The sequence below is a fragment of the Doryrhamphus excisus genome, chromosome 2, assembly GCF_030265055.1.
Source record: "Doryrhamphus excisus isolate RoL2022-K1 chromosome 2, RoL_Dexc_1.0, whole genome shotgun sequence".
Classification (NCBI taxonomy): Eukaryota; Metazoa; Chordata; class Actinopteri; order Syngnathiformes; family Syngnathidae; genus Doryrhamphus; species Doryrhamphus excisus.
Window position 1 is genome coordinate 18964841 of NC_080467.1, and position 20308 is coordinate 18985148.

Sequence of the window (20308 nt, forward strand, 5' to 3'; positions counted from 1 at the left end):
TGTTCATGTTTGGAACAAATATTATGAGTGGAAAATGCTTTCTACATAAGACGACAACAAATATATACACATGCCAATCATTCATTTCCTTCTGGAAATGGTCCCATTAGTTCTGAATTGTAGTTTCTGCCTTAAAAGTAGACTTTATTTCGCGGGATTCCTGTGTAGATAAAGAATGTAAATACTGTATGCGCCATAGCCTAGTCAGCGATTCATTTATTTTTCCACATCTATAGATAAAGGAAACTATTCTAGACATGTTTACATGTGCAATGATGCCATATGAGAAGAGCTTTCTATATTTTCATGCGACGTCACCACCTCCCACTGCTAATTCCTTCTGCAGATGTGTCATGTTGACTCCTGAAGGCATGCGAGGAAACGGGACCTTTACTAACCGTTAGCAACAGATTTGCATGGTTGCCCATTAACTGCATGCTAAGCTGATTTTGCTTTGCTCCCCCCCCACACACACACACACCAACCAAAGTTTTTTACGTCCACGTTGTGACAATCATTATTATTATCATCAAGATAATTTTGATAATTCTGCTAAATCAACTGTATAAGTCGATGTGGTGACTTTTCTTCAATGTCACAGAGACAGTTGGGCACCAACAATAAGTTACGCGGTCATCACATTCAAACATATTCTGGGCCAAATTAGATAGCCTAAACCCCACTGCCACATAGTGAAGTACACATTTACCTCTCAAGGGGGCGCCCTTTCTTCCCGTCTGCCTGCCCATGTGGTTGTATGGACTTGCAACACACACAAAAAAAGGATCCCTTTTCTACTGTTCACATGATTCCTTTCTCTCTTATTGTTCCAACAACTCACTCCAGTCTCACTCTATCACATCTCTGATGTTTGTATACTCCCTCTACTCTATCTTTACTCAAATAAAGCTGACTTTTCTCCACTTCAGCTCCTTGCTGTGTCTTTCTGGCTGTCTCTACTTTAACATTCACCATCTCTTTGGCTGCTGACCCCAAAGATCACCAATACTCCTCCCTGCCCCCCTATCTCTTTTTGTATCTCTTTTTCTATCGTAATAATAACACACCACCACTAACAAACACCAATGAAGCTCATTTTGAGAGAGATCTCATTTTATGTGTTGTGGTTGCAAAAGGTGTTCCTATCTTGACACCTCTCAGTATGATACAAACCGCAATCATCAATGTAGTGTAATGTTAAATCATACTTCTCTGCAGCTGTCAAACAAAACGACGCTCTATTGTTGTTGCAAGAGCAGAATTGCAGACAAGGCCGCAATGTGGGTGGGGGAAGTTGGGACAATGCAAAGGGCCTTGATTCACAGAGGCCTCAAAAATAGGTAATTATTCAAAAGTGAAAAGGGGGTGGTCCCCGTGGCTCAGAATTCCTGGCTGCGCCCTTGAAAAAAACAATAATAATAAAATTAATAATTAAAAAAATAGAATTAAAACAATTTAAATTTAAAACTTAAATTAATTAAAAAACTAACAGATTTAAAATAATAATAAAAAAATAGAATTAAAACAATTTAAATTTAAAACTTAAATTAATTTAAAAACTAACAGATTTAAAATAATAAAGAAATTTTAAAAAATATTTAATTATTAAAAATTAATGGCCAGAGACTGTGCACACCCATGTTTTCCAACATAACTAAAAATGGATCAAATATATCAGTGTCCTTTCATCAAATATAATACAATGTCAGAAAAGATACAAATAGGAACTAATTTGCATAAATACAACTTTTGACAAAGTTGTAGGGTTTTTTTGTAGTAGAGAATATAATAACTCTCCAAACTGAATGTCAACAAGTATATATTTATGACACATTCTCTGAACATGCCGAGATCTCCATGGTTGCATAGTGATGATAAAATAAATTGTGAATAATGTTTAGTCTTTTCCTGATTGGTGAGTTAATCCTGTATATTGAGGGGAGAAAACCTTAGCAAAATAAGCACACCATTTCTGCTTCACAGATGATATTCACCAAATACAGGAACATCGGAAATCCGATAACAATCATTACCTTTTGTGTCCACCGTCATCACGCGGATTAATTAGCGTGGGAAGTGCCTTGAACGCTTGAACGTTTTGCTTCAAATACACACCAGCTGCAAAGACATGGAGTCCAATGACTCAATGTGAAAAAATCGTTATCTAAAAACGATATAGTGTCCAATCATCACAACTGTTATCACTGACATGAATGTTTTGTCAGTGTAAGATTTTATTTGGCGCTATTTTTCATGAACTCAGCTTTACATTTTGACTCCCTTGTCATTTAGCCTAGGGGGTGGGGGGCTGTTATTTGTTTTTTTTTCAAGCAGCCACACTCTTAAAGCCCGTCTCACACTTTGAAAGCTGTGTTCTATATGATCAGTAGGTAAGTAGGTAAGTAGGAAAGTCTACTGGGGTGAGAGGCACGGTTGGCTTGTCTATAGTTTGTTCGATATAATATTTATGCTTTCAGCTTGTTACGCGAGTACATTTTCAGTCTAATAGTGTCTCATAATACTGTAGCTTCTTGACCCACACTCACATAGCACAATCAGAGTTGCGCAACGCTTGCATATTACTTACAGAGGGACAAATAGACACAATATTTTTGCCTGGTTGCACTAAACCAATAATTGTGGTTTATTTATTTAATGACAGGCCATGGGGTTGCCACGACAACGACAAATGGACATCAGGCCGCAATGCCGAGCAGACATCCTCACACTGCCATGGTGAGTGTTTGTGTTTATGAAACACATTTCGAGTTCACCTTGTGTAACTCATGAAGCACAGCCCTCACAGAACGCATCTGCTTTATCTCAGAATATGATTTCATCATGTAAGTATTGGCTTTGTGTGAATAACACATTTTAAGTAAACAAAGCTGTAAGACCCTCGGGTTGTGGAGTAATGGCACTCTTTGCTTGTTCTTTGGCTTTTGCCTCTCAACAATATGGGACAAAAAGAAGTGTCAGACTTACACATGTGACAGTTAATCTTGGGGATATACAGTATTTACTGTACATTGAAGTTGAACTGATTTTTTATTTTGGGGAAAATGTTGACTTTGTGGATTATTTCCAAGGGTGCTGATGATTTCCTTTGTGCAAGGTCGCAGCTATCTTTATTTAATTCCATTTAATTACAGCAGAGTGGAAGTGACAGCACAGGCAAACAGGCTAATGAAAGCCTCACACGTTATTCAAGTATATTTATTGCTGAATTGTTGGCCTGGCTTATAAGTCAGCGCAAAGGCTTCGGAGCTCGTTGTTCAACTGAATAAATGAATGAAGGTCCCAACCCCAACAGAGGGGAACCCGATCCGTGCCGGTCGGCCCCCATTGTGGCGCTCTGATTGTCTCTAGAAGGGCTCAGAACACCCTGCACACTCCCGCCAACAGGACAGCCCTGCATTATTCAGCGCGCGTGCCTCCAGAGGGGAGGGAGGGAGAGCCAGGAGAAGGAAGAGCGGGAGAGGAACAGCCCGGCTGGTCAAAACTGGCGCGTACGCTGTGCGAGCGCGTGCCACTCTCTGTGACCGCTGGCCGCTTCTCGCAACATCCCGACGGAGCTGTAAAAGATTAGACTTTTTACAGCGTTATCGGACACACAGCAGCCACGGAGGTATAAGAAGTAAGGGCTAGTTTCGGTAAGCTTGCGTCTATGTGCTTGACTTGCGGTCATTGTTTGTCTTTTACACGTTCCATGTATCCTCATAGGAGTGAATGATAACAAAGCCGGCGGCGGCGAGACGACACTGAAAGTGCCGTTGCCGTATATTTGAGTAGTTACGGTAATGCATCAGTAACAAAAATGAACCTGCTGATTGGCTTTAAAGTATGAAGGACGCTGGATTCTGCTGGAAGAGGAGGTCAGTGGGATAGAATGAGCCCTCACTGCAGTCCTCCTCTTTGTGCTCCTCATCTGCATCACTTTAACATACATTGGGAATGACCTTAACCCAGTTTTCATCCCCGCAGACTAGACACTGTCCATGTGTCTGTTGGTAATAACAAAAAGAATGTTGCCACTAGCAGTTTGTCATGATTTGTGTGTGCATATGTCGGAAATGGCAATAATAACTGTTTGCTTAGAGGAGATGTCAAATGGGCCACAGGGCACAATATTAGGAACAGCTGCATAATCCAATGAGATGTAGACAATGTTTGTAGTAAAACTATTGCAGGTGTAGTTATCAATGGTGTGTCTACTGTTCTAACTATACTGCTTGGCCTCTTTTGGGCTTTTTATAGAAGGTATCAGGTATTATAGAACCCTTGTTGGTCAGAAGCACCAAAATACTTAGAATAATAATAATAATAAACAGAATAAAGGGCAATAAATGAAGTAGGTACACAATAACAACCCATTTGATGCTGTGTAACTTATAGTTCATTTATAGATTTTTTAGATTTTAGATTTTTTTTTTATAGATACTACACTGTTAACCACATGGGTGTCCTTTTTTGGGACAATTTTTTCCAGTGAGGACCACATAGTGAATGTGGAGAGGCTAACTAGTTAGCTCGGTAGCATGCTATGTCTGATCCCGGGCTCACACTGGATCTGTCGCATCTTGATAGGCGGATTCCACTGAGAACGTTGTGACCAATTCAACTTGTCCGGAGGGATTCCAAGTTGTTAAGGTTAACCGTCAAGGGGACAAAAACAGCACCTTGAAGTACACCACCCAGTGACAGGCTTTTTGTACCCCTAAAGGCACAATGATGTCATGTTTTGAGTTTTGTTTAAAGTACATTTTCCTTCCCCACCCATCTTTACACCGCCAAGAACAAGAGCAGGAACAGGAATAAGAATGTTATCAATCCTGTCTTCTTCCTTCCAAACCTTTCCCTTTTCCCAGAAAGCCCAACACTGACATAATCACATCTTATACAACAGACGTGTGGCTCATAGGGCTGAAGGTCGGGAGGTGAAATGGGGTTCTGAAGGGGAGCGGATGAGAGGGGCGGACGTGTTAACAATAACAGAAAAAGCTCCAAGGAGAGATAAAGGGTGGTCCAGGTGTGAGATGGGCGTAGTCGCAGTGAGAGGGTGGAGGGTTTGTGTCGTGGAGGATGCAAGAAGGAAGTCTGTTCAGCCTCACACAGCTCCAAGTGTTGTTGACATTAACAGCCCGCTGGCCTTTCAATGGCCCATCTGTTGATGTGCCTCCACTGGCCGCCTTCCAGGAAGGAATTGCATTCACAGTTTTAATGGCATTGATGTTGTGTGATTGATACAGTTGGTGTTGGGCTTTGGACTCTGGCTGTTTGCAAAAATAACATGCAGACTGTAAGTGAAGAACATGAATAGGAAAGACAACTTGTGGCCTATTAAGTGTTAGTCACCAGGAAACATGTGAGAGCACTTCAGGCAGAACAGTCCAGACGTTATATCCTGGGTGTTTTTCCCATCTGAAGAAGCTGGTATTTTAAGTAGTTCTTAAAAGAGTCATTGTCACTTTGTGGCTATTTTTGTCTTGATGTATGATGGAATTGGATGTACCGATACTTCTTTTTTTTTTCCAAGTACAGGATGCTGACAAGGCATGAAAACATATGATTATAAATGAAATCTTTCACAAAGTTAAGGTATTTGCCTATCACTAGCCACATATACATAGACCCAAATATTCCAATTGCATTCGGTTTATTTGCTCAAACTGAAAGAATTGAACTTTTGTATACACCTCATTCCGAAAGAAAAGTGCCAATCTGAATGAATATATAATCGGATTCACGGAGGTGAAATATTCCTTTCCCCAATCCCAATCTTGTACCCGCTCAAACGGAAAGTTGTCAGGGTGTGTTCTTCTTCGTTGTGTTTTTCTTCATCTGTTGTTTATTGGCTGTTGGCAAGCAGCTTTCGTGTGCATTACCGCCATTTGTGGAACAGAATCTAAACACTTCTATACTTTATTCTAGAAAGAAAAAGAAAATATATATCTATATAAAACATGTCCCGAGTTTAATTATAAAATATTAGCAAGATTGAATTTGATCTTTTAAATTTATCCTGGGTGCGTTCTTTCAGCGCATGCTCAGATATGACGTAACACGCAGCTCCAGACGTTCTTTGGTTTTAAAAATGGAGGCGAGCAATCGGCAATGGACTGCTGCGGAAAGTTTGTTTTTGATCCAAACTAAATTTCAAGACTGGACGAACAAAAAACTGGCAATACGGAATTATTCCAACAGAGTGAAAGAAAAACCCGGGGAAGTCGGTATCATGTGATGTTGATGTTTACATTTTACTGGGCATGCCCCATTGACTATTCTGTTTGATTATACAGAATGGCACATTCAACATCTTATAATAATTCAACATCTTATAAGTGCAAGATTATTTTCATATTAAATATGCTTTCGATACTCTGGCACGGCCACATGCACTTGACTGACTCGTAACTTGGTTGAGCTCCAAACTGTGGTGACTTCTGGTGAAACTCCTCCATTTTTATTAAAGCAATAGCATCAGGTTTGGATGAGCATACAGTACTAAACGTTAGTCATAAAGTCAAATGTTGGGTCACAACCTCTGGAGAAAATGTGGCTGCACTTTAAATGTCTCGGAATCATCATGCAGTGATGTAATTTAGTTTTGGGTTAGGTGAGGTCAAGTCCCAAGTCTGGATAGGATCTTTAGCTCCACCCAACCCATAATCATTACACAGCTCAACAACAACAATGAAAATTAAGCATGTACAAGGTCAATTGTTTTGCATTCCATTCCAGAATGGTATTTTGTTCAGTGTTGTTGGTATTTCTGGTCTATTGAGGCAAAGAACAAGAGGGATGCAGGAAATGAAACAATGCAAGCCAACCACGTGACGACAACCGTGACACAACCTCGGCCAAGCGCTATTGTGCACAGCATCCAATTGCTATTGGTGCGCTGTGCCACGCAAGTCATTGGTTTTACACAAAGCAAAGTGCAAACGCCGACATCCATGATGAAAAAGCCAGAGAAATTACAGTGAGACAGTACATCATTGAAATGCAGAAGAAATGTGAAGGTTGAACGCAAAACAGGAACAGGCATAGGTTAAATAGAGGTTAGGATTTAGGCTTGAACTCGGGTTCAAAGGCTTAAGTATCGCAGTTTTGTCAAAGAAATCGGAACATTTCTTTGGTAACCAAAGCCATGCATATTTAGTGCGATATCCTTAATGTAATATGAGGGCTGTTGCTGAAAAACGCTTACTTTCTTGCTGAGTTTTCTCTCAAAACCTGCCTTTTCGCAAGACTTTTGACAGATGGATGGACAATTCTATTTAAATAACGGAGGAATACAGTAAATCTCTAGCTCAGACATGTTGGCTCATCAACTGTTTTCTTCCTGTGTGGAGTCTTCTAGCTTATGAGCTAGTTTCCTGAAATAGACAGGTGATTAGCACAATGCTGCCCTCGACGTGCACCACAGCAGAGTGGCTTAATGCAGTAAGATAGCCCCGGGAAGAGTTTGAGCCTGCCATGTTGTCCACAGGGCTTTGAGAAGCCGTCAAACAGTATGGATTCATTGGGACTGCAGAACACTTTGTGGATGGATGATAAGGTCAGACTCTAGTATCAAATCCTTCATACAAGTTTGGTTTTTATAATATATGATATTAAAATGACTTCATGTGTTGGCATGTTGCATAGGTGTTGAGTGGTTACGTCTTGACCCACTAGCTGTGTCTGCCAGCTAGCATTTATACAATACATGCAACAAGTCCGTCTTTGCAGCTTTTCGACTCATAAGAAGAGGCATTGGATGGACATTGGCTGCTGAAAGAGCTAACTGATGCTATAAAAGAAGACTATCGACACATGCTATGCAAAAGTCTTTTATCGCCCTCAGGAAACACGGAAAAAAACCTCTCCAACAAATGACAAAGGCAGGAGAGCCTGGACAATGTTTTGCTTGGATGTAAACAAGCTGCTCCGGGAGTTGTAGCCTAGGATACAAACCCGATATTGGAACAAACTGACCAGCCAACCTGAGGTCAATGCAATGCAAGAAGTAGTCCCCTAGTTGATAAAAAACGAAAACATATACATACAGTAGAGCCATCCTTTCTGCAGGGGTTGCACTCTGGGACCATACAAATGGCGAAAAAATTATAATTTCTGACAGGATTTTATTTACAATTTGTAAATTTTCCAGGAGATTCCTCATTTAACACTAGATTCCATTTTTATTGGCCAATTCCTCAATGCCATTAACCCAGAAACCATAGATCATGGAAACTCCAAACGATCGTATTACTTTTTGCTAAGAGTACCCTGCAGTGTATTTTGCAAGGTGCATTAAGCTGTCTAAACATAGCTGCCATCCTGTTGTCACTAATCTAATCTTGCAGCACTCGGGCCTCAAGTACTTCATTTAAGTCTAGGCTGATGTCAAGCAGCTAATTAGAGCTTAATGATTGGTTACCAGTACCATGCACAGTTGTGGCTGGGCTCAGAAGGGCTGATGATGTTTACTTTGCTAATTCAATGTGATGGGAAGGAGAAGACTCAAGAATCAACATATTGTCATACAGTGACATAACTGTAATGTAGTTGAATTGCCATCATTGGCTATGGGATACCAAAGAAAATTAGCAAATATGGTGGTGTTTTGTTTTTCGAATGTGCCACAAACAACCACTAGCCACACTTTTGGTACCCCTGGTCTAGGGCCTAATTGATTACTTCATTCATCAAAACAAGCTTCATATTAATCGACTAAGAAAATAATTGTCAGTTTCAGCGCTAAATAAGGGTATGAAATACCAAATGAAAATGGAATAATCCAACTATAAAATGTTCCGTTGTAGGTTCCAAAATCCTTTATTATGGTATGGCAAGTCAATGTGCAAGCAATGGCTGGTTTGGGTTTTCAACTGGGGGTTATGTTGATGACTTTTAACTATAACTACCGATGTTTTACAGTCACATGAATCAATGCACAGCATACCATTGCCAAATAAGGAACTTTAGAACAGCTTATTTCCCTGTCGCCCCTGCATCATAATTAATACGCAGAGTACACAGTGTCACCGAGTCAGCAGCCCGGGAAAAAGCACGGCTTGTTATTACTTTCCCGGTATAAATGATCATTCTTCACATAGATCTGGGCTGCAGCTGCAAAAAGCTAAACAGGCAATACTTCTACTCGGCTCAAGACATCGTTAATAATAGATGTGTGTTCAGAGTTATCCTAGACTGTGCTTTGTCCCAGTTATCCCAGCACCGGTGTTCAGTGGTGGTAGTTCAGGCATACGTTCCATCGTTGTCCAGTGCTGACGTACACAACTGCTACTGCAGGCTTCTCTGCTCCAAAAGAGCACTCCATGGCTGAGAGTGTTTCAAGTGTGGCATTAGCATTCAGCCTGGAGAATCTTACTTCAAGCCTGCACGTCGGACCCTTTGTTGTTGTTTCACCGAGGGGTCTTATTGGGCAGGGGGGTGGGGAGGTCTTGTGTTGAAAGAGACACAAACAGCGAGCCATGGGTTCAGACATGCGGTGCATTCCTCTTGTCACACAATTTGAAAATCCAAAGAGCAACTTAACTTACTTGCAGTCTGGTCTAGTGGCCTGACGCAGCGGCGAACTGAAATGACCGTCATTGTTATTCTTTCAGAGCGCTGCAATATGCATGGAGCTCTGACAAGATGTATAATACAATGTGGGGCGGGTTGAGCATGACCTGTGAACCAGGAAGTGCGGGAATCGGTGTGTGTGCTGTGCTCTGGTGGTGGATTTGTGTGAAAAATAAAGTTGACTGGAAGCAGCCGTTCGCCGTGTTCTTTTTTGGTATTGAAATCCTTAAGCAAAGATTGATTTAAGCTGCTCGACATTGTTCTATACTATAGAACAGGGGTGCTCATTAAGTCGATCGCGAGCTACCGGTCGATCGCGGAGGTGGTACTAGTCGATCGCTGGTCGATCACGGCGTGACATTAAAAAAATATCATCCCAGCATCAATGCCGTCACTTGATTGATATACAGGGCAGCCATTCAGATGACAACTGAATGTTGCCCTTCGGGCGACCAATCAAATCAAACAACGTCTCTAAGTGCAGCAGAACTTACGATGTCAGCCTATCATCCATCCCCGTTACTTGATTGACATACAGGACAACCAGTCAGATGACAACTGAATTTTGACCTTTAGGTCACCGCTCATGCGTAAACAACGATGCAAAGTGCTAAGCTAGTCGGCGAATTGCGAGATTTTAAGCCCTCGCTAAAGTTTATGGTTACTAAAATGAGTGAAGGAGCTGGACCAAGTAAAAAGGCAAAAACTGGACCAAGTAAAAAGGCAAAAAACATATCACTTCCATACGGATATGGAATATTATACGGATATTGTGATACGGATATTATCCATGACTGATAAACATTTGGAAGTGTGCTTGAGGCTGGCTATCAGCAGCTACTGTCCGGACTATGCATCCCTGGCTGGTTCAATTCAGTGCAAGTCATCAAAGTAAACTCAGGTAATTACAAAACATTTTAATAGTTAATTATGTGTGTTTTGCAATATTGGCTCATTTGGTTATGTAAGGTACATCAACATACATTGTACGTACAAATAATCCTCAATACATTTGAAAATAAATAGATGTTTTGCATTTTTGTAGTGGGTAGATCATTTTGACTCGGTCATTTTAAAAGTAGCTCGCATGCTGAAAAAGTGTGAGCACCCCTGCTATAGAACAATGTCGAGTGCATTATTGCCCACTTTTAATGCAGTTCGGCGCAGGATCGGATACATCGACAGTCCGGTTATATCGATATTTTTTCCGACTCCCGACAATATCGATATAACGAGACTTTACTGTATTCTAGGGACCTGGTACACTTTGAACACTCTTCTTTAATCAATCAGAGTCAATCAAGTCCACAATTTCACTTCTGGTTCCTTATACTATGCAGTTCATTGGCATAAATCTCATCATTACGACTTCCCAAAGACATTTGTGTGGTTTATTTTGGAGTTTCCTGATGAAGGTTTGAGCCGTACCGCACATTGTTTGTGTGTGTTGTGGTGTCGTACAGGTGGCCTTTTGTTTTTGGTGCATTTCCTGTATTGCAGGGAGGCACTTCCGTGGATAGTGCAGGTTTCCTGTTGTGATGAGATGATAGGCTTTTATCTAAAAAGTTCAACCTAAACATTGGATTGAATGTGTTGTTTTTGTAATATAGCAAAAATGATTCCCTTTTGTATAAGGCGGTCTTCTATTCAAAAGTATGCGGGTTATGATTTTATTGTTTGGAAATCTAGGAATAATTTCACTTTTCATGAGTACTATTTCATTCAAGTTCTACTTCACGTGTAATGAGACCGGAACAAGATTACATTTCGTATTTAAATAATTACAGTAAAACAATAATTTCAATGCGATATGAGTCTAACGTTCTGGAGCGTTTTAATGATGTTCATAGAGGCGCAGCGAAGGTCATTTTCCAACAGACTCCTCCAGTTCCGTTCCCACAGTGAATGCTACAGGTCTTCATTTGATCCATACGTCATACGTCAATTCATAATAAAATATAGCAGAATCATACAAAAACTGAGGTTTTACTATTCTTAAATTCACCTCTGGATTAGTCTACCCCCTTCCCAACCAACCCCCCCCCCTCCCACATGCAGCCGCTACAATGTCAAGCGTGTCAATTGGTGCTTTTCTGATCAATCATGACCGACTTCCATGACATAAGACTGCTATGGGCGCTGCTCTGTATCGACCCGACAGCAGTGACCCGCACATATGACTGTAGCGCTGCATGTGCTCTTGTCGTCTTCTGAAAGCCACTGATACTGGCATGATGACCGTTAGTGGCATGTTTAACGATCCACCGAGGGATTGAACAATAATTAGGTTACTGTCCCATTTTCTGGCTGGTGTATTTTTAGCTTGGCCACTCAGAGAAAGGTGCCTTTCCAAGGGGTTGCAGTGTACATTGTTTTTCTACATGGGTTCTTGGTAGCAAAAGTGGTCAGAATATATCATAAGCATTAAATTGATGTATGTAAATAATGATTTAACCAGTCTGGCACATTGGAACTGCTTACATACATACATACATACATTTTTGGGGCAGTATTAGTATCCTGGAATGTTTACCTCCTGCATGGATATGGCGTGTTTGAGGTAGGACTTTAGCTGTGTGAATATCCATACCTTTTGTGTACACATTTTTGTATACTGCACGCATTCCATTCACTGCTCTCCAGGTGTTTCGACAGTTTCAGTTTCCAGTTCAGTCTCTGCATGTAGTGTGATATGCGCCTCCAAAATAATCATCAAGCTTCCTGTCTTCCTTTATATATAGCAGACAATTGCATGTATAGTAGCAGGAAAATTCAATTCAGCAATGTTATATCGCTAATTGGTGCTGTACATTGGAGGAAAGTGTTTCCATGTCGATGTGATGCCTCTGAGCAGCAGAGAAAGTGAACCGTGACTCCGCTCATCTCTGGTTTCAACTCAGTGTGATCTAATTACCAAACACACGCAACACAAACACACGTGTGTATAGCTGATAGTCGGACACGACACCCCTTTATACACCGCTGCAATCTATTTGTATTGGTTGGTAGTGGGGGGTGAGGGTGGGGTGGTTAGATGGCAACAATTTGAGTGAAGAAAACATGAAAAGCCAAAGGTCGTCCCTCGCTACATAGGAGTTCGAACATTACTCCCTCACTCTATTACTCTTTCAAAAATGTATTCATTAATAAATAGTCGCATTTCCGTGGTTTACTGTGGCCTATTGTTAGTCAAAAAACTAACATGAGACAAAAACGAGAAAATAAAACAACAAAAAAAGGTTCTCCTCCCTTTCCGGGTGGAAGTGGTATGTTTTTGGCTTCTTACCTTGTCTTTCTTTCCCACTCCGTTTCCCACAACCCTTTAAGATTAGAATAAATAGTTTGGAGGCTAACTGTTGACCTCGGTAGCATGCTACGCTTAAAGCAGCCGCTGTCTCTTGTGTCCCTGCAGTGATATACCACAGCCTGCAATGTGTGCAATGTGATGTAAACAAAGAATAGGAGTGTAAAGGTGACTATAGGGGTGTTATTATCTACAGGGCTCTAATAATTGTAAAAAGTGTATTTAGAAAATCTTTGAGATGAATGGAAACTAGTCCATTGATTAATGGAGCCCACAGCAGCACGCTCTGGTCGTTGAGAAGAGCATATAACGTGCTTTCCGAGTTTGAAGAAGCCATTTGTCACAACTCACTTTGACAAAAAGTGAGTTGCACGGGTTTCTATACACGCTGTATAAACTTGTCATGTTGTGGCAACACTGATCCTTCCTGCTACATCTTCTTATTCTCCGGCAGTCCAGGTGCGTATGAGGGGTGTGAGGAAGCCCAGTTATGATGCCACCTACTGTTGGGAGTGGTAAAGACAAGCTACGTTCACTGACAGTACCGTTGTAATGTGTTTATGAGTAACAACCACAAATGTAAACCACAAAGAAACACTGTATACCATTTTCAAGCCTCAAGCCCTCTCACACTGGATTGAAGCTTAAATGGAAGTTTGGGAGCTTTATGGGGGTATTTCAATAGATTTTTAATAAAACATCGAGCATCCATCCAAATCTCATATGAGGCTAAGTCAACAGCCCGACAGTGACGGTGACAGAAGAAAATACCATTAGCCTCTTATCATCTCCTCCACCTTTCTTCACTCATCATTTGTTCATCAGCGGGAAAGTGGGAGGGGCTTGATTTTAAACAGGAAGGGAGGAGTGGGCTGCAGCAGGGCGGATGGATGTTTGACGTGCCTGCACAGAAGGGATCTTTGTGCGTGAGGGCATCTGGAGAAGTGAGCGTGCGTGTACACACACACACACACACACACACACATGCTTGTGCGCCATGACATCACAGCGTAGCAAGCGGCCAGCAGGAATGCTGCTGAGAGAGGAGAGGCTTTGTGGAGGAGAGGGAAAGAGACTGGAGGGGAGGAAAAGGAGGAGGAGATGAAGAAGAGGAAAAGGCTTGGCCAGGGAAAAAGTCCGGCACTCCCACAATCTGGAGCAGGAATGAAGCCAGCCAGGCTGGAGTGAGCAGAGCTGAGGAGAAGCATAAACCTGTAGAATACAAACTTTAGAACAGGAAGTTGATGGATAAAGAGATGACCATGAGATAGACATCCATACGTCTGCTATTGAGGCGGGTGAGTTTCAGAACTTTTCTTAGTATCTCACCATACTGATATTAATAGTGAATACAATTTTGTTTAACATTCAGTTGATTGTGTTAGAAAACAGGAAGTGACATCACAGCTTGTCCAACCGCCTTGAGACAATGTTTAGTCACATCCTGAAATACTTCATCCATGTTTGGATTTGACGGTCGAGTGGATAGCGCGCAGACCTCACAGCTAGGAGACCAGGGTTCAATTCCACCCTCAGCCATCTCTGTGTGGAGTTTGCATGTTCTCCCCGTGCATGCGTGCATTTTCTCCGGGTACTCCGGTTTCCTCCCACATTCCAAAAACATGCTAGGTTAATTGCCGACTCCAAATTGTCCATAGGTATGAATGTGAGTGTGAATGGTTATTTGTCTATATGTGCCCTGTGATTGGCTGGCCACCAGTCCAGGGTGTACCCCGCCTCTCGCCCAAAGACAGCTGGGATAGGCTCCAGCAATGAAATGAATGAACATTTCATTTAATTGCTGGAAAAACATGACTACACTTTCAATTCAATAGCGTGAACCTGTACCTTTTACAATACACCTCCATTCAGGTCTGTCTTATTCTGTCTTATACGTTGTACCCCTGATATCCCTTAACACCCAGGTTGTCTCAGTAGTAATGGATAATGTAAAAAAAAAACATGAAGGTTAATGTGCGTGTGTGGATGTCTGTGATTGCGTCTTGAATGCGTCACAGTCGGAGAATAAGTATTTCCAGATGATGACAGCCGTGTAGTGAGCCAGCATTTAGACATGAACAGCTGACTCACACATGCCTACATTTGTTTATCGGGCTGTGATTCCTTTCCTACTATATTTTTGTCCTCCGGTTTTGCGCCGTTCTTCAAAGTACTGTATCCTCCTCTGTATTTTTAAAAAGATAGATCTTCGATGAAGCGTGGCTGTCTCATGACTATGTGTCTGTTGGATGAATAACACATTTAGATGTTTAACCGGAAAGCACTTTGTGAGTCATGCTCTGTAAAAGATGGTAGTACTTACTCACAAAAGTGTGGTCAAAAACATAATTCTCAGGATAACGCTAAGTAGAAATGCTAAAAAAAAAAAAGCAGAACTATTAATCTATGATTAATAGATGATTGAATTAACTATTTTGGTATATGAGTGATGGGTTTTTGCTGTTCATTCATTCATTCATTCATTCATTTTCTACCGCTTATCCTCAAGAGGGTCGCAGGGGTGCTGGAGCCTATCCCAGCTGTCTTGGGGTGAGAGGCGGGGGTACACCCTGGACTGGTGGCCAGCCAATCACAGGGCACATATAGACAAACAACCATTCACACTCACATTCATACCTATGGACAATTTGGAGTCGCCAATTAACCTAGCATGTTTTTGAGTAAAACCCACGAGAACATGCAGCTGTGCAGACGGTTTTTTATGTAAAAATGCTAATATTTTCTTTAATCTCTGTAGTCATCCATGAAAGAAAACAAGCAAATCAAGATATTCACACACATCAGCTTTGACTTTGAAAAGCCATGATGGACATTGTTGTCTCTTTTCTGATATGTTGCAGACCAAACCACTAACTGTTTGTGTTTGGTTCATATTGATTTGTTAATTGATTTTGTTAAAAATCCCATTTTTTATGTGATCGTTCACATTACCAAAAAATACAGCTTTATGGAAGTAAAGATTGGTGCATTTATGGGGAGTTATATTCGAGTTATATTCGATTTACATGCTCCTACGTGCTGGCTACATGCAAAATTGATGAAACTCAAACCTCCAGACAACATGCAAAGCCCCTAGGAGGAAAATTGGGATGCAAATTATATTCTGTGTGAACGCAGCAAAAGCTTGCATGCAGACAGGTTGCAAGGGCAAGGCAGAGGAGGAGTTTGTGACCCTTACGAGTATCTCTAGTATGCACGAGTTGCACGCCACACTCACAACCTAAAAGCTACCAATTTGGAGAGCAACGCGCATGTGGGTATCACAAATCACTTTGTCCGTAAGTACGACACACTTGTAACCTGTCTGACTACTGACTACTTCTACTGACTGTCAGGCAATGAATTTCCCCAAAATTGTAGAGACCGTCAGGATTAACTCCTGCTTTTGTGGCACATGATAGTTTGCACCTTTTAACTTTTGCAGGTAATGGACAGTGTCCTTCATCACGTTCATTATAGCGTCCAAGCTTTGATGTAGCTATGTGTGGAATGTCAGCTCAAACAGAGATACACACCTACTATACAATGACACACACGCAACATCAACATGCACCACATCCACAATGTTTGTGCAAAAGTTACATTGCATATGGGACATTCTTGTCGTCTTGTCCTCGGGCCGTAACAGGATATCCTCTCTCCTCTGTTCAATCCTGTTTGATGGATATTCACTCCTCCTACACATACACACATTCCTGCGCTTTACAACTGGTCAGCCACAGCAAGATAGAAGACTTTGTGTGTGTGTGTGTGTGTGTGTGTGTGTATAAAAGTCACATGCACTAATAACATCAATGGTGTGGAATCATTTGACTTGTTGATGTGGGGGTGAGAAAAAAAACAACAGCACAGATAAGATAATGAAGGGTACGTTTTTAGGTTGCGGCCATGCTTGGCAATTGTACACTTCTCAATGCATTTGATTATTTAAAAAGTTTTCACCTTTACAGCAGCGACAGTCAGTGTACCCCATTGGGTGTGGTGGCTACACCTCGGTTCAGGACCAGACCTTGGGTCAGGACATAGGGACATTTGTTCCTTTTACACGCCATCAAATTCCATGTTTACATTGCCATAGAACAATATCCTGTATGCCTTGCCTTGAACGACCAGTCAAAATGCTCAAAAATGGCCAGTACTAAAAGGTGCTGTCTTTTGCAAAATCTCATAGAATTGAATGAGTTAAAATAGTTTCCAGTATGAAATGTCATGTGACTCTGCAAAATGGGTCACCAAGATGCCCTTGAGATGTTTTTTTTTTTTGTCCTCAATAGAAGAAACAAGTGAGGGTGAGCATCCCAGAAAATGTGGCTGAATAGTATGATCGAGAAAAAGGCTTTTTGTGGAGAGGCAGTTTGGATAATCCACCATGTGACTACACTGCCCACTGTTTCCTTAATAGTCCCAGGGAGGAAGGAAGGCTGAGAGGGAGCCCGGCAGGAAAGCAGGGGGACCAAAAGGGAAAGAAGGGGTGTAACACTGTACTAAATATGTGGTTTTGAGGCGACACCACGTTTGCACGTTATGACTTTTTTTTTTTCGAAACAACAAAATCACCAATATTTCTCAATCTTGTTTAATGAAGCCCTGTGGAATTAGTTTTTAATTACCCTGTACCTTCTAGTAGTAAAAAAGGGTTTTTTTTTGTTGAAAATTTATTATATTATTATTTATTTATTCTGGTTTATTTTGCTTTTGATTATGTTCTTCAATACTATTTCTATTGTTCAGGGGTTAAGCTTACAAAATCAGCAGGGGATCAAATACTGTATTTTCCAGACTACAAGTTGCACTTTTTTCATAGTTTGGCTGGTCCTGCAATGGACGTGTGAAAATATGTAGAGAATATCACGTAACGTGCTGTCTTTAAGCTAAAGTAGACTGGTCTTTGTTTTGTGGCGACATCTAGGTTATACGGTATCCGCCTGGATTGAGAAATGTTTGGAGCGCAGTGTTGTTTAATTAGAGCACTAATTATGTCCGGCTTCGAAATTGTAGCCAGTGACTAACTGACTCTTTGTAGGTATGAACATTGTGAACATTGTGAATTTAATGTTGTCATACATACAAACATTTATTACAGTTACTAATAGTACTAATCAAAAGCCATTTGATTAGTAAATGTCCCATCGTAACAATATAGATAATTGGGAGGCTGCTCAAAACGAAACAAATATGTCTGAATGATAGAATGAACATCGTGCTATACAGCTTTTAGTGCAAGGGAAAGTAAAACTGAATTGCAACCCATGAGTGACCCAATTCACTGAGGTGATGCTCATTAAAGCCGTGAACACGTTCAACAGCTGAGCGTACACGTGGAAGTAAAGCCATCCGAAGAGCGTAAATGTACGAGGCAGTAAAACAAGAAAACCAACAAAGGATTTTGTTTGTGGCCTGTGGTGAATGACAAGGGTCTACCACCATGGGGCTTCTGTTAGGTCTGGAATGTGTTGGGTGGATGGGTCACAAAACCAGAGGGGTACTGGATTTACGGCTGCTTGTTTTTAAGGACAAAACCTCACTCATGAATCATGGGACCTTTTATTTCAACGGTGCTGAAGTCAATTGGCTATACTTTTAATTGCTAAACTACTATCAGTATGTGACGCATTCATACCCAGAGTTCAGTGTGCATTCATGTTAATCATAAGCCAGCGATTCTAAGAAGTCATTGCCAAATATGTGATTTTCAGCTTCATTGTGAGGACAGAACTGGAGTTGGCTCCACTTAGTGGACAGACTGAGCAAAGACATACTCCACACATTTACCATATGCTATCACTGCAATGCAGACCCAGTATGAATGTTTAGCTCATGCATCCTTTTTTCCATTCACAGAAATCCTGGCAGGCACCCGAGGATGTCAGTGGCACAATACCAAAGGAGAGAGCCTTGAAGAGTGTCAGTTTCCAGGAATCGGTCAGCATCATAACCGACAGACCGCTCATCATGGAAGTGGAGACCCAGCAGATCCAGCATGGCTGCCTGAGCAGATCCAGCGACCAAGGCCACAATGACAGTGAGGTGGAACAGGTACTGCATGTTGAATCTTACACAGTATGAACAATGTGTACTTGTGTTTGCAGCTGTTGAAATCAGGGGTGTAACACAATGGCATGCGTTCGATAAGTGCTTCTGTATTAAAGCCACGGTTTGGTTCAATTAATGTACAGTGCCAAAATGCCAAACAAAACTGCTTAGCTTTTGTGTTTTTTTTTTTATTTGGCAACCAAAAAAATATTTATAATCTAGTTATCCCTTGCTGTGGTGCATTTTTTCCCCAAAAATTTTTAGTCAAGTTTTTAAAAATTATTAGTCAAAAAATGTTGAAAGACGCCATTAACGTTATACTGATATATACCTTAGATTACATTACCGTCACACTGCATGGAGTCATGATAAAGCCCCCAAAAAACTCTTCCCACTCTGTGTGGAAGTGGTACACTTTTGGCTTCTCAGGTGGTCCTTCCCAACTCTGTTTCAAACACTTCAAGGTTAGAATAAATAAAATGGAGGCTAACTACTGAGCTGGGACGTTTGTAAAAGGCTCATTCACAAAAAACATCTTCCCAATATCAATTATTCAGTCATATTTACCAGCTGTTGAAAAGTTCCAAACTGCAAGTTTACGTTGTAATATGCTCTCTAAAACTTAGTGGAAGTAGCATACAAACAGTTTGACTGGTGCTTGACCATTTATTTTAACTTGCGTATCTAGATGTATCCATATTTTATGTGTATCATTTGTCAGAAACCTCCCGTGGTATTTTACATCTAATCTTTTATCGTCAGATGAAAAGAAGCCACATAATCGCTTCCATTAGCCTTCTATATTCTCTATGAAACATTCAGTTCAGAGCAGAACACAAAGGTATTTGCAACGTACATGGTGGATACTGACGTTGAACTTCAGAATAAGAGCCTTCTGGGTTTGTAGGGGTCACTCAACTGGAACAATCTGCTGATTGTCCTTCCCCATCTCTATAAAGTCATTTTGGAGATCCCCCCACAGCATCTCATTTAAGACTAGATCGTATGTGTCTTGGGCTAACGAGTCATCAGAAGACGTGTCGCTGGTTTCGGCAGAAAATGAAGAATCACTTGTGTCTGATGAAGGCGAATCACTGGTGGACAACGTATCGCTGCTGTCCCCCAAAAAGGTCCGATATGCCTGAAAAGGATTGTTCAGTTGCAGCATAGTTCCGTCTCCCATTTCTCCAAAAACGCTGGTCCGCAAACGTTTTTCCCAATAGCCGTGTTCCGGTTCCTGTTTGGTCTCTTTCGGCTTACTGTCGGTTTGGACCTCATTGGTTAAATATTCCACCTGGTCCCAAAGAATCTTGTTTTCATTCCCCTCTGATTTCAGCTTGGCAGAAAGCGCTTCCAATTTTTGTCCTTGACAGC

The 20308-nt window shown here is 41.2% G+C and overlaps 1 protein-coding gene across 6 annotated transcripts in view; it reads left to right on the forward strand.

The window, feature by feature from the left end:
* The window catches only part of LOC131117366 (A-kinase anchor protein 2), a 61637-nt gene that overhangs the window by 33785 nt on the left and 7544 nt on the right, over positions 1–20308 (forward strand). For all 6 annotated transcript variants that reach the window (XM_058064546.1, XM_058064548.1, XM_058064551.1 and 3 more), the window contains 2 exons: positions 2663–2736; positions 18743–18937. In XM_058064546.1, the coding sequence (XP_057920529.1) occupies positions 2663–2736; positions 18743–18937 (269 nt within the window). The remainder of the gene's footprint in view (positions 1–2662; positions 2737–18742; positions 18938–20308) is intronic.